The 25586-nt window shown below is 47.1% G+C and overlaps 1 protein-coding gene across 7 annotated transcripts in view; it reads right to left on the bottom strand.

Moving 5' to 3' along the window:
* The window catches only part of EXOC3L2 (exocyst complex component 3 like 2), a 543403-nt gene that overhangs the window by 194179 nt on the left and 323638 nt on the right, over positions 1–25586 (bottom strand). For all 7 annotated transcript variants that reach the window (XM_069644667.1, XM_069644660.1, XM_069644663.1 and 4 more), the window contains one exon: positions 11143–11846. In XM_069644667.1, coding sequence (XP_069500768.1) covers positions 11143–11824 — 682 coding nt within the window. In that variant the 5' untranslated portion in view covers positions 11825–11846. The remainder of the gene's footprint in view (positions 1–11142; positions 11847–25586) is intronic.

Here is a 25586-nt window from a genome sequence, read left to right as displayed (position 1 = left end):
CTCTAACAGGTTGATATGTAGTCTGGACTCCGATGGAGACCAACGACCGTTGATGGTCAAGTCGTTGGCGTGGGCTCCCCACCCCGTGAGTGAGGCATCCGTGACTACTGTTATCTCCGGCCAGGGTTGCCAAAAATGTTCTCCTTTCAGAATGTTCTCCTGACAGGCCCACCACTGAAGGTCTCGAGCCACCCTGTCAGGAACCTCAAGAAGATCTGTCATTCTCCCTGAAAATTGTGACCACTGAGTCCTCAGTGCCCACTTGAGGGATCTCATTCTCAGGCGAGCCTCTGGCACTAGGAAAATGCAGGATGCCATGAGGCCTAGCAACCTCAAAAAGTCGAAGGCTGGGAGACGTTGGGCATTTTGAAACTTGGTAACCATCTGTAGAATATCTTGAGCCCTCACCTCTGGTGGCGAGGCTTTTCCCAGGGAAGTGTCCAGGATCGCTCCTATGAACTGGAGTCTCTGCGATGGTATCATTTGTGACTTCTTTAAATTGAGGGAGAAACCCAGTCTGTGAAGGGAGTGGCACACGTGATTTAGTTGGATCTGAGCTTGTTCCGAAGAGACAGCCCTGATCAACCAATCGTCCAGGTAGGGGTAGACATGAATCCCTTCCCTCCTTAGACTTGCCGCCACTACCGACATTAACTTGGTGAAGACCCTCGGGGCGGAGGTCAGCCCAAATGGTAGCACTCGAAAATGATAGTGAGAGTTTCCAATTGCGAACCTCAGGTATTTCCTGTGTTTGAGATGGATAGGCACATGGAAATAAGCGTCCTGAAGGTCCAGAGATACCAACCAGTCCTGGAACTGAAGGGCCTGGAGGATCTGAGAAAGAGTGACCATCTTGAATTTGTCTTTTCTGAGGAATTTGTTCAATTCTCGCAAGTCCAAGATGGGTCTCAGTCCTCCGTCTTTCTTTGGAATGAGAAAGTAAGGGGAGTACCAGCCCTTGTTCCTCTCCGCTACAGGTACCGGTTCTATGGCACCTTTCTCTAGCAGGTCCAAAATTTCCTGCAAGAGGAGCGGATCTGGAGCTTTCTGAGAGATGATCCCCGGTGGATGACTCTGAGGTATGCATAGGAGAGGCAGGCAGTAACCTTGGGCAACTGTTTCCAATGCCCAAGCATCTGACGTGATAGCCTGCCATTCCGCCAGATGTTGAGTCAACCTGCCTCCTACAGGTGTCCTGTGAGGGAAGTCCTCAGAGTGGTTTTGGAGCGGCTGATGCGGATGCCGATGGTAAAGAGGCACCTGCTGTTGCTGCGGCCTTTGAATATCTACCCCATCCACCTCGGGTAGTTCTTCTTTGTCCCCTTTGAGCTGGACGTCCTCTACCTCTTCCGAATTCGGAGTAGAAGTGAAAGGACTTGCCCCTCGCAGAGGTTCCTGTGGGACGAAAAGGTGTCTGACGGATTGCAGCGCCTAGGGATTTTGCTGCTGCTTTTGAAGTTTGCAGTTTCTCTAAATTGTCATCCGCCTTTTTCCCGAACAAAGAAGAGCCATCGAATGGCATGTTCAAGAGCCTGGCTTGCACATCAGGGGCAAAACCAGACTTTCTCAACCAAGCGAATCTCCTGGTTGTTGTACTTGCCGCCATTCCTCTGCTGATACTGTCAGCCGAATCAATGCCCGTCTGGAGGGATTCGCACATAGCTTGTTTACCGTCCTGTATGATATTCAGGAACGCCTCCCTTTCTTCTCCCTCCGGGATGCAGTCAGCCGCTGTGGAAGCACACTCCCAAAGTGTATGGCTGAATCTAGCAAGGCTGCAAGTAGCATTAACAGATTTTAACGCCATGCTACATGCCGAAAAAACTTTCTTTGCCATAGCATCATATTTTTTATCGTCCCTGTCCTGTGGGACGGTAGGATAAGCCGTCTTGACATTGGTAGAAGATGCTGCCTGTACCACCAGACTTTCTGGGGATGGGTGTTTTGACAAAAACTCCGGGTCTGTTGAGGATACCCTATATTTTGTAGACAGTTTTTTATTTACTGCCAGGACGACATCTGGGGTTTCCCAGTTCATCATAATCTTCCTCTGAAGAGCTTTATGAAAAGGCACCACAGGGTCCTCCTGTGGGCCCTTGTCAAGAATATCCGTAAGGTCATCTTGTTGGAAAGATTGTGAAGGTGCAGACCACCCCATAAACTCTGTGATCCTGGCCATTAAGGCTCTATAGGGGGTTTCAGCATGCTCCCCCGGGTCTGGCCTAGCAAACTCCACCTCAGGGGAAGTGTCTAACCCTCTTGCCTCATGTAAGGAATCATGAAGATCCTTTAACCTGCGTTCTTCAGAGGAAAATTCCTCTCTAATTGGAGTTACAGGTCCCTGCAACTCAAATGTGTCTTCCTGTTCAGACAATTCACCCTCTTCCAAAATTGAGGACATAGTTCTCAATTGTTCTGAACTCATAAAGGGTGTAAATCCCATTTCCAAGGCAGAGGGTGCCGAACTTGTCATTATCGGCCTCGAAAACGTCGATGTCGTCGACGCCGACGTCGAAGGCTTCGAGCGTGGCGTCGAAAACAAAGGCGGAGGCCTCGATGACCTCGACAGAATTAGGATTCTACTCGACAATCTCGAAGCCATTGTCATCGAGGACCTGGGGATAGTCACTGGGTGTGTCGTGACCGTGACTTTTCTTGGCGTCGACGCCGGTGTCGAAGCTGGCGTCGAGTCGACAGTCCCGTGTGTCGAAGGTCCCTTCGACAACGGCGTCGAAGACACTGACCTCGGCGTCGACAGAACCTTCGTCGACGGCGTCGACGGAACCTTCGAGGAAGGTTTGGAGGTCATAGTCCTACTCGAGGGTTCGAGACGCGCTCGAGAGGTTTCCTTCGCTGGGTACTGCGACTCGCAGCGTTTTTGACCTTCGGGTCTTTCGACCAGAGCATCGCTCTCGGCAGTCTTCGAGGGGGTCGAGGCCGCTTTCTCGAAGACGCTCATCATATTTTTGCGGAATTCCTCCCATTCAGCCCGGGAACTATGTTTCGTGGGGCAAGGGATTCTTTTTGGCGAAAACAGAGGAAGAGGAAGACGGAGAAGGGGATCTTCGACGTCTCCTCTTCGAGTGCTTCGATCTCTAGGAGTGATGGGACCCACTCCGAGACCTGGAGCGCGAATGGTGACGAGGAGACGAATGTCTCGACTTCGTCGACGAAGAAGAAGCTTTAAAAGTCTTACCTTTCTCCAGCTTCCCCCTACGCTCCTTCAGGGCCTTAGCTGTCATGGACATACAGTCCTCGCACTCCGAACAATGGTGTTCAGCTCCCAAACACCACAGACAAACTCTGTGAGGGTCAGTCAGTGACATCTTTTTTCCACAATCTCTGCATTTTTTGAAGCCGGATCGAGGAGTTGTCGGTTCCGACGAGGAAACCATCGAGTACGGATCGAATAACTCGAGGTAAATAGGTTTAATCTGACAAGAACTGAGCAACGGTATTCCGAGGCACTGAGTAAGCGCGGAAAAACGGAACTGAGCAACGGACGCTGCACGCGGCCTTTATAGGCAGGATGACGTCGACGTCGATACGGCGGCTGTCGAGGGACATCGACTCGGAGGACGTCGACGCGCAGCGCCCTCTAAAGAAAAAATTTTCCGAGGCCAGCAGAGCTGGAAGGAGATATCTAAGATGAGGAATACGTCGGAGGACACAATCCCTTCGAAAAACACAATTTAAAGCCTACTCCCATTCATTTTCCCAAAGAGAAAAAGTGAAAACTGCAGGGTGGAGTAGAACCAAATAAGAAACAACTTGGGCACAAAGAGTTGACATACATTCCTTGACTGGTTTAGGGTAACTCTGTCCAATAGTGTTTAAAATATTGGACTGCCCCTTGCTCCTTAAAACATTTAAATAACGGCTATGATGTTTTATAGCAGAGAGGTTTTTTCTTTTGCGTGATGCAAGCGATTTCCACAACAATACCAGGGGAAGCTGAAAATGGAAAGTGCTCAAAATGCTATTTGAAGGAGGAACAATAATGCAATCACATTAGGCTAAAGGTCAGAAGTGGGAAAGAGGGAACCATTTGCATTTTGGGGATTTGGGAGTGGGTTTGGAAGCTAGTTACAGGTAGAATGTTTTCAGCTTATCTGGGGAAGAGGCGCTCTAATAAAATGTGCGTCACACGAAGCAATGAGTGATAGGGGTAATGGGAGAAGTTTAGGGAGGGAAAGGGCAATTTAGTGGAGTGGGGGACCTGGAAAAAAGAAGTGGGACACATGGTGAGTGCCTTTGAGGATCGAGAAGCCTCTTTAATTTTTATGTTTTTTGCGTTATCACAGGAATAAGCGAACATTCACACTACTGCAGGAATTTTTGTTATCGGAAATGATCATAGGAATAAGGAGTTAGAAAAAAAGGTTTAACATCTGCAGTGCCTACATCTACTATAGAGGGGGCAATAGGTGTTTCGTAACAAAATAATGGTGTGACATGGCCAGTGGCCATGCCTAGTGGGCCCTATATAATACTATTGGTGCAGCATGCACAAAGGCCACGGCTAAAGGCCATGGCTAGTGAGACCTCAAGAAACTATGCAACATGAACAGAGGCCACGTCCGAATGCTGTGGCCACTAGCATGGCTAGTGGGTCCCAAACAAACCTTTTGGTGAAACATGTACAAAGGTCACGGCCGAAGCCGATGGCTAGCGAGACCTCAAGAAACTATGCAACATGTACAGAGGCCATGTCCGAATGGCACGGCCACTAGCCATGGCCAAAGGCTATGGGCCCTGAAATAAAACTATTGGTGCATGGCTAATGAGACCTCAAGAAACTAAGCAACATGTACAGAGGCCACAGCCAAAGGTCCTAGCTAGTTGGCCCTGAGGAAACTATAGTATAACGAAACCCGAAATTCAATGAAAAAGCTTTAGTTAAGAGAGAGTAATGGTGATCAGACTTAACGCAACAAACCCCTTAAAATTTAGCGGGTGTGGAAAATGATGACCATCTTAACTCTTATGACACACACCTATCACACTCTCGTATGACACACAATCCTGTAACACACTCTATGGCACACACTGCTATAGCATGCACTCCTACAACACTCACTCCTATCTTACATGTTTTTATGACATGTGCACCTACTACACACATAGCTACCACACTGAACATGTAGCTATACAACACATGCTCTATGACAAATACAAATATACAAATAATAAACAAATACAAAAAAAATACAAATGACATGCGCCGATGCTACACCTGCTCCTACTACACACATACACACTCCTATGACACATGCTCCTACAACAGTGCATGAAAAGTGTACATTTATTTCAGCACTTTCAAACTGACATCAAAGTCATCTGTGACTTGCCCTTGATGTCAGTTTTTAGGGGGTGTTAATTTGGTACTGTATGAACTGTAAAACTCAAATGCTCTACGTACAATTCATATGACTTCCCTTTGATGTGAGTCTTCAAGAGATGTTAATTTTGTAATGTACCAACTGTAAAACTCATATGATCTGTATACGCGCTTGCAGCACATGCTGCAGGCACCTGTGTGGTAGGAGTATGTGTTCTAAGAGTGTGTGTCATAGGACCAGTTGTTGTAGGAGCACATGTCATAGGAGTGCATGTCGGATGGAGTGGATGAACGGATGGAGTGGATGGAATGAATGGAGTGGATGAAGTGGATGGAACGGATGGACCGGATGGACCAAATGGAGTGGATGAAGTGGATGGAACCAGATGGAACGGATGAAGTCGATGGAGTGGATTGAATGGATTGAGTAGATGGAACCGGATGGAACTGATTGAGTAGATGGAACGGATTCAGTAAATGGAACCGGATGGAACAGATTGAGTAGTTAGAACCGGATGGAACGGATTGAAAAGATGGAACAGATTGAGTAGATGGAACGGATTGAGTAGATGGAACGGATTGAGTAGATGGAACGGATGAAGCAGAGGAACGGACGAAGTGCACTGAACGGACAAACTAGATAGAACGGATGGAGTGGATAGAACCGATGGAGTGGATGGAACCAATGGAGTGGATGGAACCGATGGAGTGTATGGAACTAAGGGAACGGATGGAGTTGAATGAATGGATGAAGTAAATGAGAGAGATAACGTGGATGGAACCAACGGAGTGGATGGAACCGATAGAGTGGATGGAACCGATGGAATAGACGATCTGATGGAACAAATGGAGTAGACGGAACAGGATGAGTAGATGGAACGGATGAAGTAAAAGGAAGAGATGAAGTGGACGAACAGATGAAGTAGATGGAACGGATGAAGTGGAAGGAATGGATGGAGTGGAAGGAACAGATGGAGTGGATAGAACGGATGGCGGTGATAGAACGGATGGAGCGGATGGAACGAAGGGAGTGGATGGAACGGAGGGAGTGGATGCAACTAAGGTAGTGGATGGAACTGAGGGAGTGGATGGAACAGATGGAACGAATGGAACGGATGAAATGTATGGAGTAAATGGAATGAGTAGACAGAACGGATTGAGTAGATGGAATGAATTAAGTAATTGGAAGAGATTGAGTGGATGAACAGATGAAGTAGAGGAACGGATGAAGTAGAGGAACGGATGAGGTGGATGTAATGGATGAGGTGGATGGAGTAAATGGAATGATTAGACGGAACAGATTGAGTAGATGGAACGAACTAAGTAGATGGAACGGATTAAGTAGATGGAACGAATTAAGTAACTGGAAGAGATGAAGCGGACGAACAGATGAAGTAGAGGGACGGATGAAGTAGAGGAATGGATGAAGTAGAGGAACGGATGAGGTGTATGGAACGGATAAGGTGGATGGAATGGATGAGGTGGATGGAACCGTGGAATGGATGCACCGTTGAAGCGGAATGAACGGATGAAGTGGATGGAGTGGATAAACCGTTGAAATGGAAGGAACGGATTAAATAGATGAAATGGATGGAGTGGATAGAATGTATGTAACAGCTGTAGTAGATGGAACGAACGAAGTGGATGGAACAAATAGAGTAAATAAAACAGATAGAGTAAACAGTACGGATGTAGTTCATGGTCACCGGCGCGTTACTGATAGCTACCATATCACACTACTACGCTTACTCTCTCCTATACACCATCACTCAACTAGAACACAGCCATACTATGACACATTCGGTATAGCTGTTCTCATACTAACATGACCCCACAAACTACCCATCATCCTAATCAAACACAGCTAGCTGAGCACATACTGCTAGCTTATGCGTCTCCGCAGGCCTAAAGAAGCCAGAACTTAGTCTGGGTGTCCACCCTCCAGACTGAACACATCCAACTGACTTCTTCACTCCACACCTACCACTAAGAAGCAGCTATCATGCAACTACCACACCGGCTGCACACATATATGGTGCGCCCACGCACTATACGACACTCTCTCCCTCTACTGATTCGAACTGCGGTTCCCGAGGTCGTTCAACCTACCAATGTTTTGAGATCATACCAATGATAAATAAGGCGCTATATAAATGCCAAGTAACATAACATAACATATGTGTATGTGTCACAGGAGTGTGTGTGTGTGTGTGTGTGTGTGTGTGTGTGTGTGTGTGCGTGTGTGTGTGTTAGGAGCGCGTGATTTAGGAGCATGTGTTGTATGAGTGTGTATCATAAGAGTGGGTGGTAATTGTGCATCATAAGAGTGTGCATCCTAAGAGTGTGCGTTGTACGAGTATGCGCTATAAGAGTGTTTGGTTGGAGTTAGACGTGGACGACTTGGATTTGTGTTTGTCTATCGGAGAGGACCTTCTCGACGAGTGGGACGTGGTTTTAGTCGACGGGTGTGAACCTTTATCCGTTTGGTTTTCCTTTTTCAAAGGGACTTTGGACACATGCTTACCACTCAGCGCTCACCGCTACCTGGGCTTTTTTTAACAGGAGAGGAGTGTGCTGCCTTATCGTGGCTTGTGGACGATTTTGGCTCATCTGTTTTCTGTTTCTTCAGAAAAGGTTCTTCAGACTTGGACTTGTGACCTGATGGCGACCTCTTGTCAGAAGGAGTGCTAGCTCTCCCACTTCTTGACGAACCTGCATCCGACTCCGGGTATGCTCCTTCATTAAGCCAACAAATGAGGCAACGGTTTCTGTCCTTAAGGTTTTTCTGTGGCAAACCCTGGCAGATTTCACATTCCTCCGGGGAATGGTTAGGGTAGAGGCAGTATAAACAATCTGCATGCCTGTCATCCTCGTAAACGTTCTTTCGGCCGCAAGTGTCACAGGGCCTGAACAAGGATTCTTTCAGGCCAATGGTCTCTATGGTCGTAAACGGGACTGTAGATGAGTCATCGGTTCCTCCAGTTGGAGAATAAGTTGAACAAATAATAATTTTGTGTGGAAAGATATTTTCTCTCTGGAGAGAAGAACTCAAGGAATCCCACCAGCTCAAATGATGGTTGAAATCTGAAGGGAAGCTGCTAGGGCAGAGCTATACACTAGACGTCTTAATGGTGGGGACCAAAAGCACCCACAACGACATTGATGGGACACTCAAGGTGTCAAGGTTTTCCATAGGAAAATTACTAAATCAAAGTAACCGGGGATTCCCAGCCTGACAACGGGGAATATTCACAGCATGTGACTCCATGAAAGATCCAATGCTGGGGAAGTGTGTGTCATAAGTGTGTATGTGGTAGGAGCGTGTGTCATAGTACCATGTGTCGTAGGAGCCTAGACGGAAGGAACATGCGTCATAGGTGCATGTGCCATATGAGCATGTGTCGTAGGTGCATGTGAGAGCATGTATCATATGTCCACTTGTTATGTGTAGTAAGCATGTGCATAGTAGGTGCTTGCATCATAGGAACATGTATCATAGGAATGTGTGTTGTAGGAGCGCTTGTCATAGCAGCACATGTCATAGGAACATGTGTCATACAAGCATGTCTCATAGGAGTGTTTGTCCTTAGAGTGTATGTTGTAAGAGTGTGTGGTAAGTGTTGTCGTAAGAGTGTGTAGAGGAGGTCCCAAGCATGACTTGCACTCCAGCCGTCCATTTTGAAGTACCAGGAATGTTCACGCCGAAATATGTGACGTATGATGAGCAAATAAACCAGCAGAGAGCCGCAGTTGGGCTCTGTCCAGTACCTATCAGAAGAACAGCACCTGTTGAAGTACCGACACCTAAGAAAACCTGGACAGTAAGGTACCCATTGAGAAAACCATATCGACAAATGAAACAGAATGAAGCTTGTCAGAACACAATCCCTGAAGAATCTAAAAAGATACTGAAGGAAGACGAACTGGTGACATCACAAGAACCCGGACTGACTCACATATCAAAGATATGACGAACTGTGAATGATAAAAAAAGACCAAACACCATGGATAAGTGACATCCTGAACCTAAAGTGAAATAATAAATGTCAAAGATGTCAGAAATAATGCCACATGCGCGATGAAGATATTCAGTTAGTTTACACGTGCACAAATGCAAGGAACGCAAGAAGCAAGAATTTGTGAGGCTTGTTTATGCTTAGTAGTAAAATAGATTGCGGCAAGCTCCACCTATACATATCTACCTCAAAAGGAGCACTTTAAATAAGTATACTTCCACTATGCACAAGAGCAGAATCAACCAAAGGTTACTAAAGGTCTCAAGAGAAGAGCTTTGCGGCGAACAAATCGAAAATTAAAGACAGAGAGAAACTCAGACGCATGCAAATCATGCCAGCAAGCAAAGGTCTTATCAGCTGAAATAGACCAACAATTATGAAAGAAGAACAGGGTATCCTGTTTAGAAAGGTCAAGATAAGCCACGGAAGGCAGATGGCTGGCATAATTAAATCAAATATACAATTTAAATGAAGAATAAGACAATTTCACTGTGTCTGAATCACGTGACCAGCCAAGCGAGAAGGGAGGAAACTTTCACACCTGCACATGGCCTTGTGCCATGCACAGATATCTTAATTTTTCCAGACCAAGAAGCAGTCTCGAATCCAACCACAAAGAAAGAATTGACACATGACCACTAAGGTGATGAGTGATTGTAGCAATAATTGGAGGGAAGCTGGGCGTGCAGGCGAGCTCCCTGCACCTGGCCGGCTATTCTGCACGCTGCTAGGCAAGTGGAAAAGTATGAGTGGGGCTGTTGCCAACCCAATCATAGTGGACCAAGTAATCTAGGGTCCTATAGTTAGTGAAACCAATGAGACGTCGTACTTTTAGTGACGTTTACAGTAGCCATTTTGAAGGTAGGGCTTAGATGCCCCACCTGACATTGTTTGTCCAATCCCCTCACTCCGTTACCATATACAGATATAGTACCTATATTAAAGTTACCTTCCTAGAACCAATAGAATTGCATGCCAGATTTTAAGCATTACATGTCAATGATGACGAGTTTTTAGTATAAATGATGTGTTTTTTATTAAATTAATTGGAGTTGAATCGAGAAGGAAGATCGAGCGAATGCTGATATTCATGAACTCCCCGTTTTTTGTGCTTGTCATTAAACGGACTCCCTTTGCCTATTGATTTGATGCAAGAGTATGAATCTGCATCCCCATCCATCTCACGGTTGCTGCTGCCTCATCTTAAAGTTCTATTGGGGAACCCCCAGCTCAATGGGCCGGCTGAGGTCCTAGTGCACAAGAGTGTTTGGTAAAAGCATGTTTCCTTGAAAGACTAAACTTGCAGGCCCCAGCAGAGGGAACAGCTGCATCTGTGGCTTTTTTTGTCGCAGTGACACTCCAAATGCATCATGGTCAAGGCAGCTGGGGGCTTGTCGCATGAACGTCTGTACGAGGAGAAAAGGGAGAAAAACAGACAAGGCTGGGGCAGAAGTGAAATGAGGAGGCCAAAGGGTGTTGCTGAGACATAGAAAGCTAAGTGGGGATGGCCAAAGGGACAAAATATTATGGATGGCTCAGCTACAGGTAGACTGGGCACTGCCAGAGATTAGTGGCCAGAATTCCCCAATCCTGATTGGCTGCATTATGCACAATGCCCCACAAAGGTTGCTAAATGTCCTTCATCCCTAGTTTTACTGTGTGTTTTTGGTATTTTCATTGTGCTTCAATGATAGTTCCTGTGTGTCCTTGGTGCCTGATAAAACTGAAAAATCATTCAAAGACTCAAATGTCTATAGACAGATAAAGAAGAAATGGTGCACTAACCTGAAAGGGGCTCCTTGGGTTTCTCAATATCCTCCACCTCCTCCAGTAGCTCTATGCGTTCATAAGACCCTGGCTGAAGCAGCTTGTCAACCATTGACACTCTGCGTGGTTTTGTTCCACGTCCCAATTTCAGGAAGTTCAAGCGTTTCAGAGTGTCACTGCCACCGTTCGCCCCTTCAGTGGGGCTGAGTTCGAGACTCGAAAAGCTCTCTCTACGTCTACCATTGAGCATCTGAAGGATGTTGAAGTCCTCTGAGCTCCTTCGCATCTTCTTCTTTTCAGGCGTAGTGTTCAAGCTGTGGTCCTGCTCGTTCAAAGAGTCCATGATCTTACCCAGGAAGGACCGTCTGTCTCTATTAATTTGCTTCTCTTTGCTGCCACCCTTCTTGTTCTTGCCCATCTTAAAGGGTGACAGCCCAACAATCTTTTCCAGAGTTCCACGTCTCTTGGCGCTGCCTGGCAAGCTGCCATTGACCAGGTCAGTTTTGGGCTCTATCTCATCTTCGTCAAAGGGGTTCCCTCCACCTGGAGAGACATTGCCAGAAGAGTCTTGCTCATCCTCCTCCAATGTTTCATCAAAGGGGTTAGGGCTCTCATTCATGTTGTGTAGGATCAGCTCTCCGTTGGGACTGCCGTTGACTTTGGCCATCTTGGTTTGGTAAGAATTCTTAAAGACAGGCATAGTCACAGCCTAAAATTGAAACCTGAAACAAAAGAAAAGGGTTCAAACTCAATGCACATAGACATGTGTATTCTACATTCCCTGCCTGCAATTTGGACCCTGTCTGTAATTTAGACAGTTGTTGATGGAATGGAAACACATAAAATATAGGACTTTGAATCGAGCCTCAGACGGGAGTAAAGGGACTTACGAAGCTACCTTGGGACAAAATAAAACAGTGACAAATCCAAAGGCCTTAGAAAGGCGAGACAGAAACAAGGAATGGTGTGAGGTGACATAGCCCAGCTACATAGTTCTTCCAATCATGGCCCACACCCAGAGGCCATCTGCTGGAAAGTAGGACGTCTATACAAGGGCTAATGGAAAATAGATGGGCAAAATATATATTGATAAAGAAAGAAGCAAGAGCTCAGACCACAGTACAGAAAAGAAAAAAAAAACATTGTCAGTGGACAGTAACTGCCGGGGCCATTTTGTCCGTTTCCCAATTTCCTAAGCACTTCATTAACTTATACAGGGGATGTTCTCTCTTGGTAGAGTCTTTGTCTTAGGGCTACAGAGAGATAAGAGATGGTTATTGTTATCCAACTTAATGGCACTCATATTAGTGATGTTGGATGGATGTTGAGCTGAATGACCCCGGCAAGATTGACACCTGTGACCATGACGTCAAATATCCTATTCTTGTAGTGGATGCAATTATTATTCGACTGAGCCAGTTTAGACCTGACATTGGTCTGAGCTTTGATCTAGTTCACCCAATGCCTTCAAAGCACAGCACTGTTAGCTTCTATAGCAGAGGTTCCTGACTCAAAGGTCGAATTGTGCTACATTAGGTCTCCTGCTAAGTTCATTCATATTTATGGATAGAATCCACTGTGTTGGCTTGGTCCAGTTACTGGAAATCACTCTGACAGGTGGGTACATGTATTAATTGCTGGTTCTTGGCCCATGGTGCACAGTTTTATCAATACAATTGCGGATACTGTGGCAGCGGTCACAGAATGCTTGATTTTTGGAGCAGGTATATTGAAGCATGCTTGAACGAATAGTAGAGCTAGGGAATGTACACTACTCGCAAAGTAAATGTCAGTGTTACATAGGAATGCCACTGTACCAGCCTCAACATAAGATCAGCAGGGCTTAGCGGATGCATTAATCAGAGCAGTAAAACCTTGTTAAACCACAAAGCAGCTGGTGCAATATTTAGGAACTGGATATTCTAATCTATATCTATATCTACTGAGTTATTATATGATATGATATTTTATTTATATCGCGCTCATACACAGGTGTTTCAGAACACGACAAGGCAAGGGAGGGGAACAGGGGAGAACGAAACAACGATCTTACTAGGCCCAGTGACATTGAGAATGTGCAAGTGCATGGGAGAGTGGGAGGGGAAAAGTGCATGGAGGGGAGGGAGAAAGTGGAAAGTGCAGAGCAAAGGAGAAACAGGATAAATAATCATAACAAAAATAAATAAATAAAAAATCAGCACAAAGTGGTAGTGCAGCCAAGTGGCAAGTGCTAGGTTTGAGGCAGCAGATCAGGTGGGTCTGATAAGTGCAGGAGGGGAAAAAAAATAGGGGGCTGTATTGGTACAGATACAAACCCCAGTGCAATGGGTGGCCCGCAGGCAGTGCGGTAGGGTGGCAGGATGAGCAGGAACCTGGGACCAGAGACAGAGGGTGTCCCAGTGCAAGGTGCCAAGAGAGCAGATCAGCAGGGGAGAGGGGGGCGAAGGCAGAAGCAAAGAGGAAGGTCTTGAGGTGCTTCCAGAACCTGAGATGGTTTTCTTCAAGTTTTAGAGTGGCAGGGAGGCTGTTCCAGAGGGAGGCCCCAGCCGAAGACAGAGATCTACCCCCAGCTTGTTTCTTTGAAAAACGACTGACCCTGAGGGAGTTGGAGGTAAAGGAGCGAAGAGCTCGAGAGGGGAGGTATTTGCGGAGGGATAGCTGAAGGTATTTTGGACCCGGGCCCCAGAAAGCCTTGTGGACAATGCAGAGGGTCTTGAATTTGATCCTTGCATCCACTGGGAGCCAGTGGAAAGATTTCAGAGCTGGAGAGATACGATCCCGGGGCTGGATTAGTTGCAGAGGGCGGAGAGTAGAGGCAGGTAGATTTAGAAAGAGGCTGTTACAATAGTCCAAGCTAGAGAGAACCAGAGCTTTGGATACCATGAACTTCTGGGGGAAGGAGAGGAAAGGCAGAGTACCTCTGAGGAGGTGCAGTCGGAAATTTGACTTTTTGCAGACCTCCGAGATGTGGGCCGAGAAGGAAAGGGTGGAGTCAAAGATGACCAAAGAGTTCAGGTTCTTAGGCAACCAAATTGTAAGGATAACATACTCAAACGTTTCTACACCAAACCTATAGAAAGCAGATTTTTTTTTACAGAGCCAAGGACAGCAAGGCCACCTATAGTGCCAGGCGGGTGCTATACGAGGCCACTTGCACTACATTACATTACATATGCACTAACAACTAAAAGTGCAATCAACTTCTCCTTTGCGGGCCCGTGCCCTGATTCGCCGGCTCCCCCAGCCCGCCCCTCCCCTCCTGCTTCATATGGAGGGGGAGAGAACCGAGAGGCAAAGCCGAGCTGGGAAGGCCGTCAGGAAAGGCCTCCGGTGCTCTTTGCAGCTCTTCGCTGCTCGTCTACTGTCTGCCCCAAACCTATGCTGCATCCGGAAGGTAAGAAGCACAACCACTGCGATCTACCTACTAATCCATGCCCTACCACAAGGCGCTTTAGACTACGTGCCCGTACTCTGCAAGCCAACGTCATATCACAGCCCATCCCCACAAGCACCCATAATACCAGGCTATGCTCACGTACCGTGCAACCCGCTCTATTTGCCAATAAGGCCAGACTCCTCCGCCCAACCTCTAAACCCACAGCCAATACAAGGACTGCCAATATAGCGGCCAATGAAGTTTTTGACCCCACTTACAGGTCTACTGCTTCCATACTGAATATGACTCTACAGCCGCCCACCACCACTAAAAATGAGCCCCCCAGTGTAAAATCTGCGATGTGCAATTCTTCTACCACTATTTTGAATGCTACTGTGCCAATTTCTGTTCCATGTGTGTCCACCACCTCTCCCTCGCTCCCCTCTCCCCCCCTCTAGCTGTTACACAACCCCATCTCAAATGCGCCATGATCAATGCCAGGTCCGTTAATGCTCACGCTTTGGACATCTATGACCTCATAATCTCCCATGATCTTGATCTGCTCATGATCTCAGAAACCTGGCTACATGAAGCCTCCAGTCCTGCACTCTCCCTTGCACTACCTCCGGCCTACTCCATCACGAGACAAAATCGCCTCTCTAAAGGTGGAGGTGTAGCAATCATTGCCAGAGATTCTCTCTCCATTAGAAAGATAGAGAAATCCCTGCACAACAACAGTGACTACCTCCAAGTCAAAATCAACCTTTCTCCCCACTGTACCATTGCTGTTCACATTGTCTATCGCCCTCCAGGCCCAATAGGCGACTTTCAAGCCTCTCTCATCCACCTCCTTTCAGACAACCTTAAAAAGAACTCTAAAGCTGTTCTCCTTGGGGACCTCAACCTAGGCCTCCTTGACTGCAAAGACTCATCAGCTAAATCCCTTGACTCAGCCCTCAAGGCACTGGGCTACAAAAACACCATCTTCAGCCCTACCCACACCCAGGGACGAACTCTCGACTGGATTGCACAGCACAACTGTCCACTCACCATCACTGGTAACACACCCACCCCGTGGTCTGACCACCATATCATCACCTTCAGCATCCCCACCACCAGCCCCTCCACCCCGGCACCCCAACCCTTGCCACCCTGCCTCGCAAGAAGCTCCCGTCAGCGCACGAAGGAAAGGCTACTGCCTTTCCTCCAAGGCCCAGCCTTCAGACCTCCTTTCTCCACAGACACAGAAATACTTGCAACAGCATATGACAGTGCCATCAAAGGAGCCATCAACTCCATTGCCCCACTCAAACCTTGCAAATCCAAACCCACCACCCAATCCACCCCAGACTGTCTCACACTCCGCAACGAGAAAAAGGTTGCACTCACACAATGGTAAACATCCCACTCGGACAAAGATAAGATGATCTTCAAAGCCCTCTCTACCAAATACAAAAACGCAATCACCCAAGCAAAGGCTAAATCCTTCAAATCCAGAATCTTGGAGGCCCAATCTAGCACTAAAGAAATCTTTGCTATCTTCAGGGAGCTAGAGACGCCCACTCCCGCCCCCCAGAATTTCGGCAAAGAAAGACTGGTGCGATGAAATACAAACTGCCATGCAAGCCAAACTGAACCTCCTCCAAAAGAAAATATTAGCCACTAAACAAGCCATACCTAACACACACATCCCTGTCCCCCTGCCAGCCTCTGACCCCCCCAACCTTTCTCTTTCAAACCCATACAGCAAAAAGACATCATCAACATAATGAGGAATAACAAACCCTCTACCTGTAAAGGTGATGCATTGCCCAGCTACCCTCATCAAGGACTGCATTGAAGCACTAGCTCCTTTCCTGACAGCCATTGTCAATGCTTCCTTTGCCACGGGGAAAGTCCCCGCCTCCCTCAAGGAAGCCTGGGCCCGCCCTCTATTAAAAAAAACAACTCTTGATCCCACCTCCCCTAACAACTATAGACCCATCACCAATGTCCCATTCCTCCTCAAAATACTGGACAAAACAGCCTATCTGCAGGTTCAGCATTTCATTGAAGAGAATAAACTCTTAGGTCTCCAACAATCTGGCTTCCGCCCCAAACACGGGACTGAAACCACGCTACTTGACTTGAAAAACCAGATGGACGACACCAGAGACATGGGCAAACCAGCACTTCTCCTACTACTTGAACTATCAGTGGCCTTCGAACTCGTAGACCATGACGTCCTATGCCACCACCTCTCTGCCACCGCTAAATTCTCCCCTGAGGCCACAGCATGGATCACGTCCTTCCTACAAGACAGAACCATGCAAGTATTCTCTGACTTAGCCTCCGCCTCTCCCACCATCATCCTCTGTGGTGTGCCCCAAGGCTCCTGCCTCTCCCCCACTCTCTACAACATCTTCACACGACCCCTCTTCCTCATCCTCGACACCATGGGCATCTCCTACACCAACTACGCTGACCATACCCAGATCATCCTCACCCTCACTGGCAACTATGACACTGACTCACTGACCCTCAACAACCTCTACAACACCATCCAAGCCTGGATGGCAGACAATGGACTATGCCTCAACTCTGACAAGACCGAACTCCTACTGGTAGGCTCCCCCGACAAGCTAAAAAATCTAGACTCCCAATTCAGTTATTTCACCATTGACTCCATTAAAATACCTGTCTCCGACTTGGTTAAAACTCTTGGTGTCTATTTGGATTCCAACATCTCCATGGACAGACAAGTCAACGCAATAGCCTCCTCAGCTGCGTACCACGCCAAACTGATCAACGCAGTCAGTCCCTTCCTCTCCAAAGAGAATTGCACAAACATAACCAAAGCAATCACCGGCTCCAGGATAGATTACTGCAATGTACTCTTCCTAGGAACTTCCAACAAAAACCTGGAAAGGCTACAAATAATACAGAACAATGCCCTCCGCGCTGCCCAAGGTATCACGAAAAGAGAACACATCTCTGAGGCCAGAAAACTAGCCCACTGGCTAACAATAAGGGAAAGAATCATCTTCAAAGCTCTGACACTGACCCACAAGTGCATCCACCTCACCGCCCCGGTCTACCTCTCACAAAGAATCCACCCTGTCTCCTCCACAAGGCCAACCAGGTCACCATATACCAACATGCTCTGTGTGCCACTAGTAAAAAGAGCTAGAGCTGGAGGATCCAGTATCTCGCACCATCACACTGGAATGCCCTACCTCCCACAATCCGAGGTGAGCCCTCCCTCATTGCCTCCAGAAAGCTATGAAAACCATCCTCTTCACATAAGTTCTCTTGCAGCACCATGTTTGTCAATAAACTGTCTGTAATGTAATAACCAAAGATGCATGAGCTGTAATGACTAATCTGTTTGTAGCAATCATAATGTGCCAACGACTGCTGCCAATCCTGTACCCCCTGTAACTAAGTTCCTGCAAGTAACAGCGCCACAATGCCCCTGGGCTGTCTGCGCGCTATATAAATATAAATAAATAAATAAATAAATAAATAAAATAAATTACTCCTAGGGTCGGGTATCTTGATGCAACTTATCCTTGCCACACTGCACGCCGAATCTCTGGATTTTCTCGTATCCAGGTAAAATAGTTGGCATATCATATTTTTATGTATAGTGCTTCATGCCTGACTCTTGACTCCTCCTGTTTCTAAGTGCAGGACAAATAGGTGTTATTACTAAGAAATGTAATAGTACTTAAATTATCAACCTTAGGCAGACGATGAGCCTCATTCCGAGTTGGGCGGTAAGGGTTAATGGTCACCGGTAAGGGGACCGGTGCCGGTAAATTCTAACTGCCCTATTCCGAGGTCCCTTAGCGGTTCCCAGCAGGAACGGCTGGTCTGACCAGCCGTTCTTTACGGGACCCGTTAAGGGACCTTGGAGCCAATAACGGGCCCTCAATTTGTGGGCCCATTATTAGCGCCTTCCCCATTCCCATTGAGCCCTATGGGGGCTCAAATGGGAATGGGGAATGGCAAACTGAATGGGGACTTACCGGGTCCGCATAGGTCGGAATGTCCCAGTAAGTCCCCATTCAGCCAGACCAGACCCGGACCGCTGCCTCCAAACTCGTAATGAGGCCCGATGGTCTGATCAGCCCTGCTGAAATATGAACTTGGAAAGTGTAGGCTGGCATGTGTCAGAGTTGAGATTTTAACTTGCTGAGCAATCCCATTATGACACACCATGCTGTTTAATCAATTGGACACTTACAAATAAACATGTATTGGGTAATGACCCATAACCGTCTTCTGTCCCCTCTCGTCCTTTTTAAAAGAAAATATAGCACTGCTATTATCAGTTTTACCAGTGGCCAATGGCATATACCTCTTGATTATAAGTCATGCAATAATAAGTGGTATGTTAATAAGAAATATAACCCCCATAGTCAAAGCATTACCAAATGGTGTGGGATGCCCATTTAAGGGGAAATGGCTGGTAAGATAGTTCACCGGGTTAAGTTCTCTCTGCTGGGATCTATGTGTGTTCTGCAGGTCACAAGTTTGAATCCTGTCAAGGCCGACTCAACCATATATGCAGCTGATCACGTAGTTCTGGCATGTATGGTCAATGACATATCGGTCAGCAGCATATATGAGCACAACGCTGTGGGGTCGATGATGATCCATGTACAGATCGAAATGCGTTGCGAAGTCATGGGTTCCCTTTCAGTTTGTTTGTTATGAACCTTTGGCTTAAAATGTGATGGTTGCTGCCTCTATAAACTTGACATTAAGATGAAAGTCTTGCTCTGGTAAAAATAAATCAAGGGTTATTTTTTACTTAATACAGTGTGCAGGGTTTTGTGTGCGTTGGCTATTTCTCTGACTTTATCCGATAAAAGGAGTATGAGGCATTAACTGAAATAGCATGGCATTGCTGGACATTTGAATATGTATTTGGCATATGAAAGAAGGAACTGAATATATAAAGCTGTAACCTACATATGTTTACCATACCTAGGCTTTAAGGTGATAACAGGCATGAGATGGCAGTATCCTAAAACAGGGGCTACATTGGGCACACAGTGTTATGGCAGCATATGTGCATGTGGAGCTTTACTTGGCATAGGATCCCTAGACCTGACATTTGCAGCTACAGTTGCTATAAATTGGCAATAAGTGGTCAAATAAGGCTGCAGTGGCAGATGCATGGCGGAGCCCATGGCCTATGTTGGTCCTACTGGGTCCACCCCAATCACAACATGACCCCCTCCAAGGCTCATCAAGGCAGCACCCTAGTTAAAATGTGGCTGGTATCCAGAAAATGTCTTTCATCTACTACGGTTTGGTATTTTTATGAAATGTAAGCTTCTGTGCGTTTTTTACACCCCTCAAACACTTCATGTGATGACATCAGTGCTAAATGTAATGTGATGTTAGCTCAGGTGATATAATCAAGGTCAAAGGTCATATGAAATCATCACCAGGAGCGTGAAGTTCCTGATCCTCGCCTCCTAAAATTTGGCAACAGACATGCTTCAAAAATTTGGCAGGCTCTAAACCACTTGCCGAAACCCAAGCAATACGTATATTTAAATGGGGGAGGAGTGTTGTTTACAAACTCCTCCCATCTCCTGCTAAACCACTGCCGGCAACACATTTGATTTTACTGCGCCAGCAGGGAGACATACCAGTCAAATTAACACCTGTTTCAACCAGGGTTAAGCCGCACCGCCAGCTGCCATTACCTGTGGATTGACAGGATACAAAGTCCTTTAATCTTCCTCGCCATTACCCCCCCCCGCCCCCCCCGCACCCCCTCACCAGAGGAGCATTGGGCAGAAATGGCAATGTTGAGTGAGAAAACGGCTTTCCCACTTAGGTGGAGATTTGGCACAATATAAAAGCATAATAACATAAGAAAATGTCAAGAGTAGATGGGCCTTGGAGGGCCATTCACTGTGTCCCCACTTTCCGTGTGCCTGATTTCCGCTCATGAGCGTGAATATGCGTGCCACCACAGTTTCCAGTGATCACATGTGCCGGTTCATCGGACTAAAAGCAGGAGTGTTGACTTAGCTGAATAAAGCTCTGTTCAACAGATGTCATGGTAGCCATGGGTTGTGTGACAGGGTCAGTAACCTGACCCGATCCAGAGGGAACGGGGGTCCCTCTTCACCTGGAGTGGCAGTCCTACCAGGGCGGAACCAGAGCCAATCCTAACGCAGAGGGGAAAGGTGGCAATCGGGAGGGCGCCAGTCTCTCTCCCTTCATTATGTGCCCATATGATTCACAAATGTACCCCGCAGAAGCACACCACACTTGAATTCCAAAATGCTGTCCAGTTTCTTCCTGATTTCTCTAGGAAACTACAGATCCCAAGAAGCAGAGCAGTGAACCAGCAGAAATCTTCAGAACACCGAACCTGCAAGGCATCATCCCACAGCTAATTACGGAATGCATTGCTTGCCACTGCAACTCAACAGGAAGTGAAATTAAGACGACCCCCTGCGTGAGGCTGCACAGCCCAATGCAACTAATGGTCATCATGTACATGGAAAGCTGCAAATCGAATTATTTAGAAACCAGGCATTTGGGACCAAGCTTAGAAGTAACACAGCAACAAAGAGGCCCTCTGGCAGGAATTACAGTTCGCTCTGCAGCAGCACGCTCACATACAATGGAGCCGCAGAATGGCTCCCCAACAGACTGTCAACCCATGGATTTGGAAAGAGTTTGCAATGCTAGTTATAGAGGGCCGCCACAGTCCAGCCCGGGCAAAAATGCATGGAATAAACGGAGGGGTTTTAGGCCCCCTTACATGTCTTTTCGTTTATGTAACCCTTCCTGGGTGGGAAAGGCCAGGCAAGATTGGTAGGGGAGCCAGACCAACCGGAGCAAGAGGGGGAAGGATATAAGTGGACACGAAAGAAGGAGATTGTGGGTTATTCGGGTGAAGTCAAAGGAGGAGAATGTGTCAGACCAACAAACCAGAAGGAGTAAGGACAGTGGACAGGAGCATGGAGGCAATTTTCAAAGAAGGTGAGACAAAGTGGTAGTATGTTTTGAGTGTGCATGCACGGTGTGCGAGTGAGAGTAGAAGTGGTGACTACGGAGTAAGTGCAAGGTGATTGAGGCAGTGTAAAGGGGTACAAAAATCAGTTGGTACTAACCTGGGGAGTAAAAATGTCTGAGGTAGGAAAAGTCTCACTTTCTCTAGATGAGCGAGAGAGCGATACCTTTAGAGCCCCTTTGAAGAAACTTAATTAAAACCCTTGAACTGTCTATGAGAGTTGGTGTACTGGGCATCTGTGACATATGGTACACCCTCCACCATCTCCTAAGCAGCTGTCCCACCCTGTCCTTTCTGTTCTCCTGCTTGTGAGCTATACCTCCTGAGGTCATATTGGTTACAGTAGTTTTCATTAACATTTGCAATATTGGCCGACACATGATGTACCCTTTGCCGCAATGTTCTTCCCTTAATCTTAGCAAGGCACCTCCCACAAAGTTTTCCACAACAGATGATACACATAAAAAAACTACCTGCACCCCTGCACTCACTCAGTGATGTGGCACTGGACACAACCCACGCTGCCCATGGGCAAGCATTTAGTCACAGCCAACATGCTGCATTATCTAGTGGGTAAGATAGCTCAACGGGTTGATCGCTCGCTGCTGTGATCTATGTGCGATCTGCAGGTCGCAGGTTTGAATCCCGGCAAGGCCAATTCAGCCTTTCATCCATCGAGGTTGATAAATGAGTACCAACCTCGAATGGGATGATGTATGTATGTATGTTCTATGTAGAGCGCTTTGACGGAACCACTATATAAATCAACAAATCATCCACATCCAACAATAAGCTGACAACACACAACTATACCTCAAGATCGAATCCATCTAGGACATCCATATGCTCAAAACCTGCCTCTCACTGATCCATTCTTGAATGTCCAGTGCATAAATGAACCTCAACCCCTCAAAGACCAAATTCCTACTCCTCACCAACAACACGGAACAACCAGACATACAGACCTGGCTATCAACCATGAACTCTGAGGAATTCACACCTGAGCTCACCTCCTGCGCCAAGTCCCTCGGGTTCCACATCGTCAAACACCTCTCCTTCAAGAAACACATAGCTAAGAAAAGTCAGACAGCTTGGTATCAGCTCTCCCACCTGTGGAAAGTCAAGCCCTTCCTCCCTCCGGACAGCTTTAGATCCACTGTTCTAGCACTGGTCCTACCCCAACTGGATGGGGGCAATGCACTCCTCGCAGGCCTCCCGTCATCCTCCCTTGTGCCCCTGAAAAGTGTCCTACACGGGGCTGCAAGCCTCATCAAGGGTCTACGCAGATCATCCACATCACCCCACCTCATCGACTATCACTGGCTCCCACTGCACGCACAAATCACCTTCAAATCTTTCTGCATATATAAGGCAGTCACCCACAAATCACCCAGCTACCTTGCAGAGAAATTCAGCATCCCCGGCAGACAGCGCACCACCAGAAGCCAGGAAACGTGCAGACTTGAAATCTTACACTGCAAAAAGGAAGAACCAGAAATAAGCCTTCTCTGCCTATTCCCCAAAACTATGGAACCTCCTCCCTGTCAGCATCAGACTCACCCTCACGCTCCTACAATTCTGAAAAAGAAATCAAGATCCACCTCTTCAAGTAATCTCTCTGCCTCAACACGTAGGCCATCACATCACCCTTCGCGCCACTGACTCGCTAGATACCACCCGCCCTCTCCTCGCAACCACCCGGTACAGCTGTGCACACCAGGTACCCACTGTAAACTATTTGTGTTGATGTCTGTGGTGTATGTCAAACTGGTGCTTAACAATTGTGGAGTGTTCTGTTGGTGTATCTGTAGTGGGTTAGTGTGGTCTTTAGGGAAATTTAGTGTTGACACCACTGAAATGGTAATGTGCATTGTAAAAAAGACGAAAAACATAACACGTGTGTTCGGGTGGTGTACGTTTCATTGTGCATCCTGTGTTGTTTCAGTGGTAGAGTTGTGTTGTCATTTAGGGTGAGAGGTAAATGATTTTGAGGTGGTTGTTGTTGCTAGCATCCTCGCCCAACAGACCACCCAATAACAATTCATGGTAGCCTTTTTTTCACTTTGGAAATCTCACACTTAACATGTATTTCTTTATATCCATGCAGAGTAGTCTTTCCCCAGCTTTTATGCCTTCTTCTGCCATAATATATCATGTCAGGATAAATTATGGTATGCCAAGTGACATGCGCCCAAGGCACAAATTCAGATCTCTCATGTTCTAGTCAGTTGCCTAGGTTTTGCTTTCCGACTTCCCACTGTCATCTCAAAGACACGCCAACTGTTGTGCCACTCAGTCTTTCATGGGATTATGGTACATGCAGCTGGGCATGCAGCATGAACTAGCAACTAGCAGAGCCAACCACGCACCATATCACAACCACAACATTTCCATGCTGGCAGGTACCGTTTCAAAATGTGCATTTTGTTTTGAAACCCTATCATGTTTTGGGCAATGTCACTGGCCTAAGGTGGGTTCAATTTCACTATTTGCTGCCAATTTCACATTAGTTCCCCCAACCATTCCTTGCAGAGAACGGAAGGCGAACCCCATACACATATGTGTGCCCTTCCCTCCCTGAAGTTAGGCCCCACCCCACCATTTGAAGGCTAGGCCCTCCCCGCCTCCCAAGGTGCCCCTGTCACAGGAAGAGGAGAGCCTCTCGGCTTCTCCCTGCAGCATGGGAGCTGCTGATCTCCATAAATGCTTCTTGCTCCCCTACTGGGTTGTGCCCTGTACCCCCCTTTCGCTCTGCCCTATACCCCCCTCTCGCTCTGCCCTATACCCCCCTCTCACTCTTCCCTATACCCCCCTCTCACTCTGCCCTATACCCCCCTCTCACTCTGCCCTATACCCCCCTCTCGCTCTGCCCTATACCCCCTCTCGCTCTGCCCTATACCCCCTCTCGCTCTTAATGTTCTTGTATCGTTGGCCGCTCCTCCTTGAGTGATGCTGATATGCCTTCCTCTTCCAATTCCTCCATACTTTTCCTATGTGGGTTCTGCTGGCCTTGGAGTGTTCAGTCTGCCCCTCTCTCTTGTAATGCCCCTTCTCTGTGCCAGTCTGTTACTCATTCCCGTCAGCCCCCTTTTCTCCTCTTGTTTTCTGATATCTTTATTCTTTACGGATCTCTATTTTGTTGCTTCTTTTATTTTTTGTTTTTCCTTACTGTTTTCTTTCTTGATTTGGCTCACATTTTTGTCCTCAGTCTTTCTTCATTCTGTTCTTTCTTCTTTTTTCCTTCCCCCATTTTACTTCTGTACTCCAATATTCTTTGTCTATTTTCTTTGCTCTCTCTTTTTTCACGATCTCACTCGTTCTCTCTTTTACTCTCATCACTAGCCTAAGTGTTGGTTTGTGACTTTAATGTCACTCTAAATGATGTGGCAATGGGGGATGTTCCTGTTGCACCACTAGTGCTGCCTTATTGGTGTTGTCGTGCTTATGGTGCCTGTGGGGTCGGTTTTGTCCAATGGGGTGATGAATACACAGAGCTACTATACAGTAATGCTACCGTGTAACCCTAGACACAGGGACTGGGGTTGGGGGGAGACATGGACAGTCCTAAGGAAGCAATGTTTTCTGCTGCTCTTTTTTTCACTTAGATGAAAACCTGCACTTCTTTGTTACCATTCCAAGCACTGCCCAGCATCGACACATATACTGGGGTGTCAGAGCATCCAGCACAGACACAAATGTTGTGGCGGCAAAGCACCCAGCATGGAAGACAAAGCGCAATAAGAAGGGGCGCCCAGCATAAACACTCCAAATGGGGTGGCAAAACGCCCAGCACTAACGCCCAGCACCAGGAAAAGAACAATGTGATGGCAAATCGCCAAATATAAACAGAAGTGACTTCATGACAAAGCACCCTGCACAGACATGGACAATGAGATGGCAACGGAAGGACACTAGACATGTGATGGCAAGGCACCAAACATAAACACGAGCGACTCGATGGCAAAGCAACCGGCACAGACATGGGCAATGAGATGGCAAAGGAAGGACACTAGACATGTGATGGCAGGGCACCAAACATAAACACGAGCGACTCGA

The sequence above is a fragment of the Ambystoma mexicanum genome, chromosome 2p, assembly GCF_040938575.1.
Source record: "Ambystoma mexicanum isolate Mex_15411 chromosome 2p, UKY_AmexF1_1, whole genome shotgun sequence".
In the NCBI taxonomy this organism is placed as follows: domain Eukaryota; kingdom Metazoa; phylum Chordata; class Amphibia; order Caudata; family Ambystomatidae; genus Ambystoma; species Ambystoma mexicanum.
The sequence above is the reverse complement of the archived record's forward strand: the minus strand, read 5'-3'. Positions and strand labels throughout refer to the sequence as shown.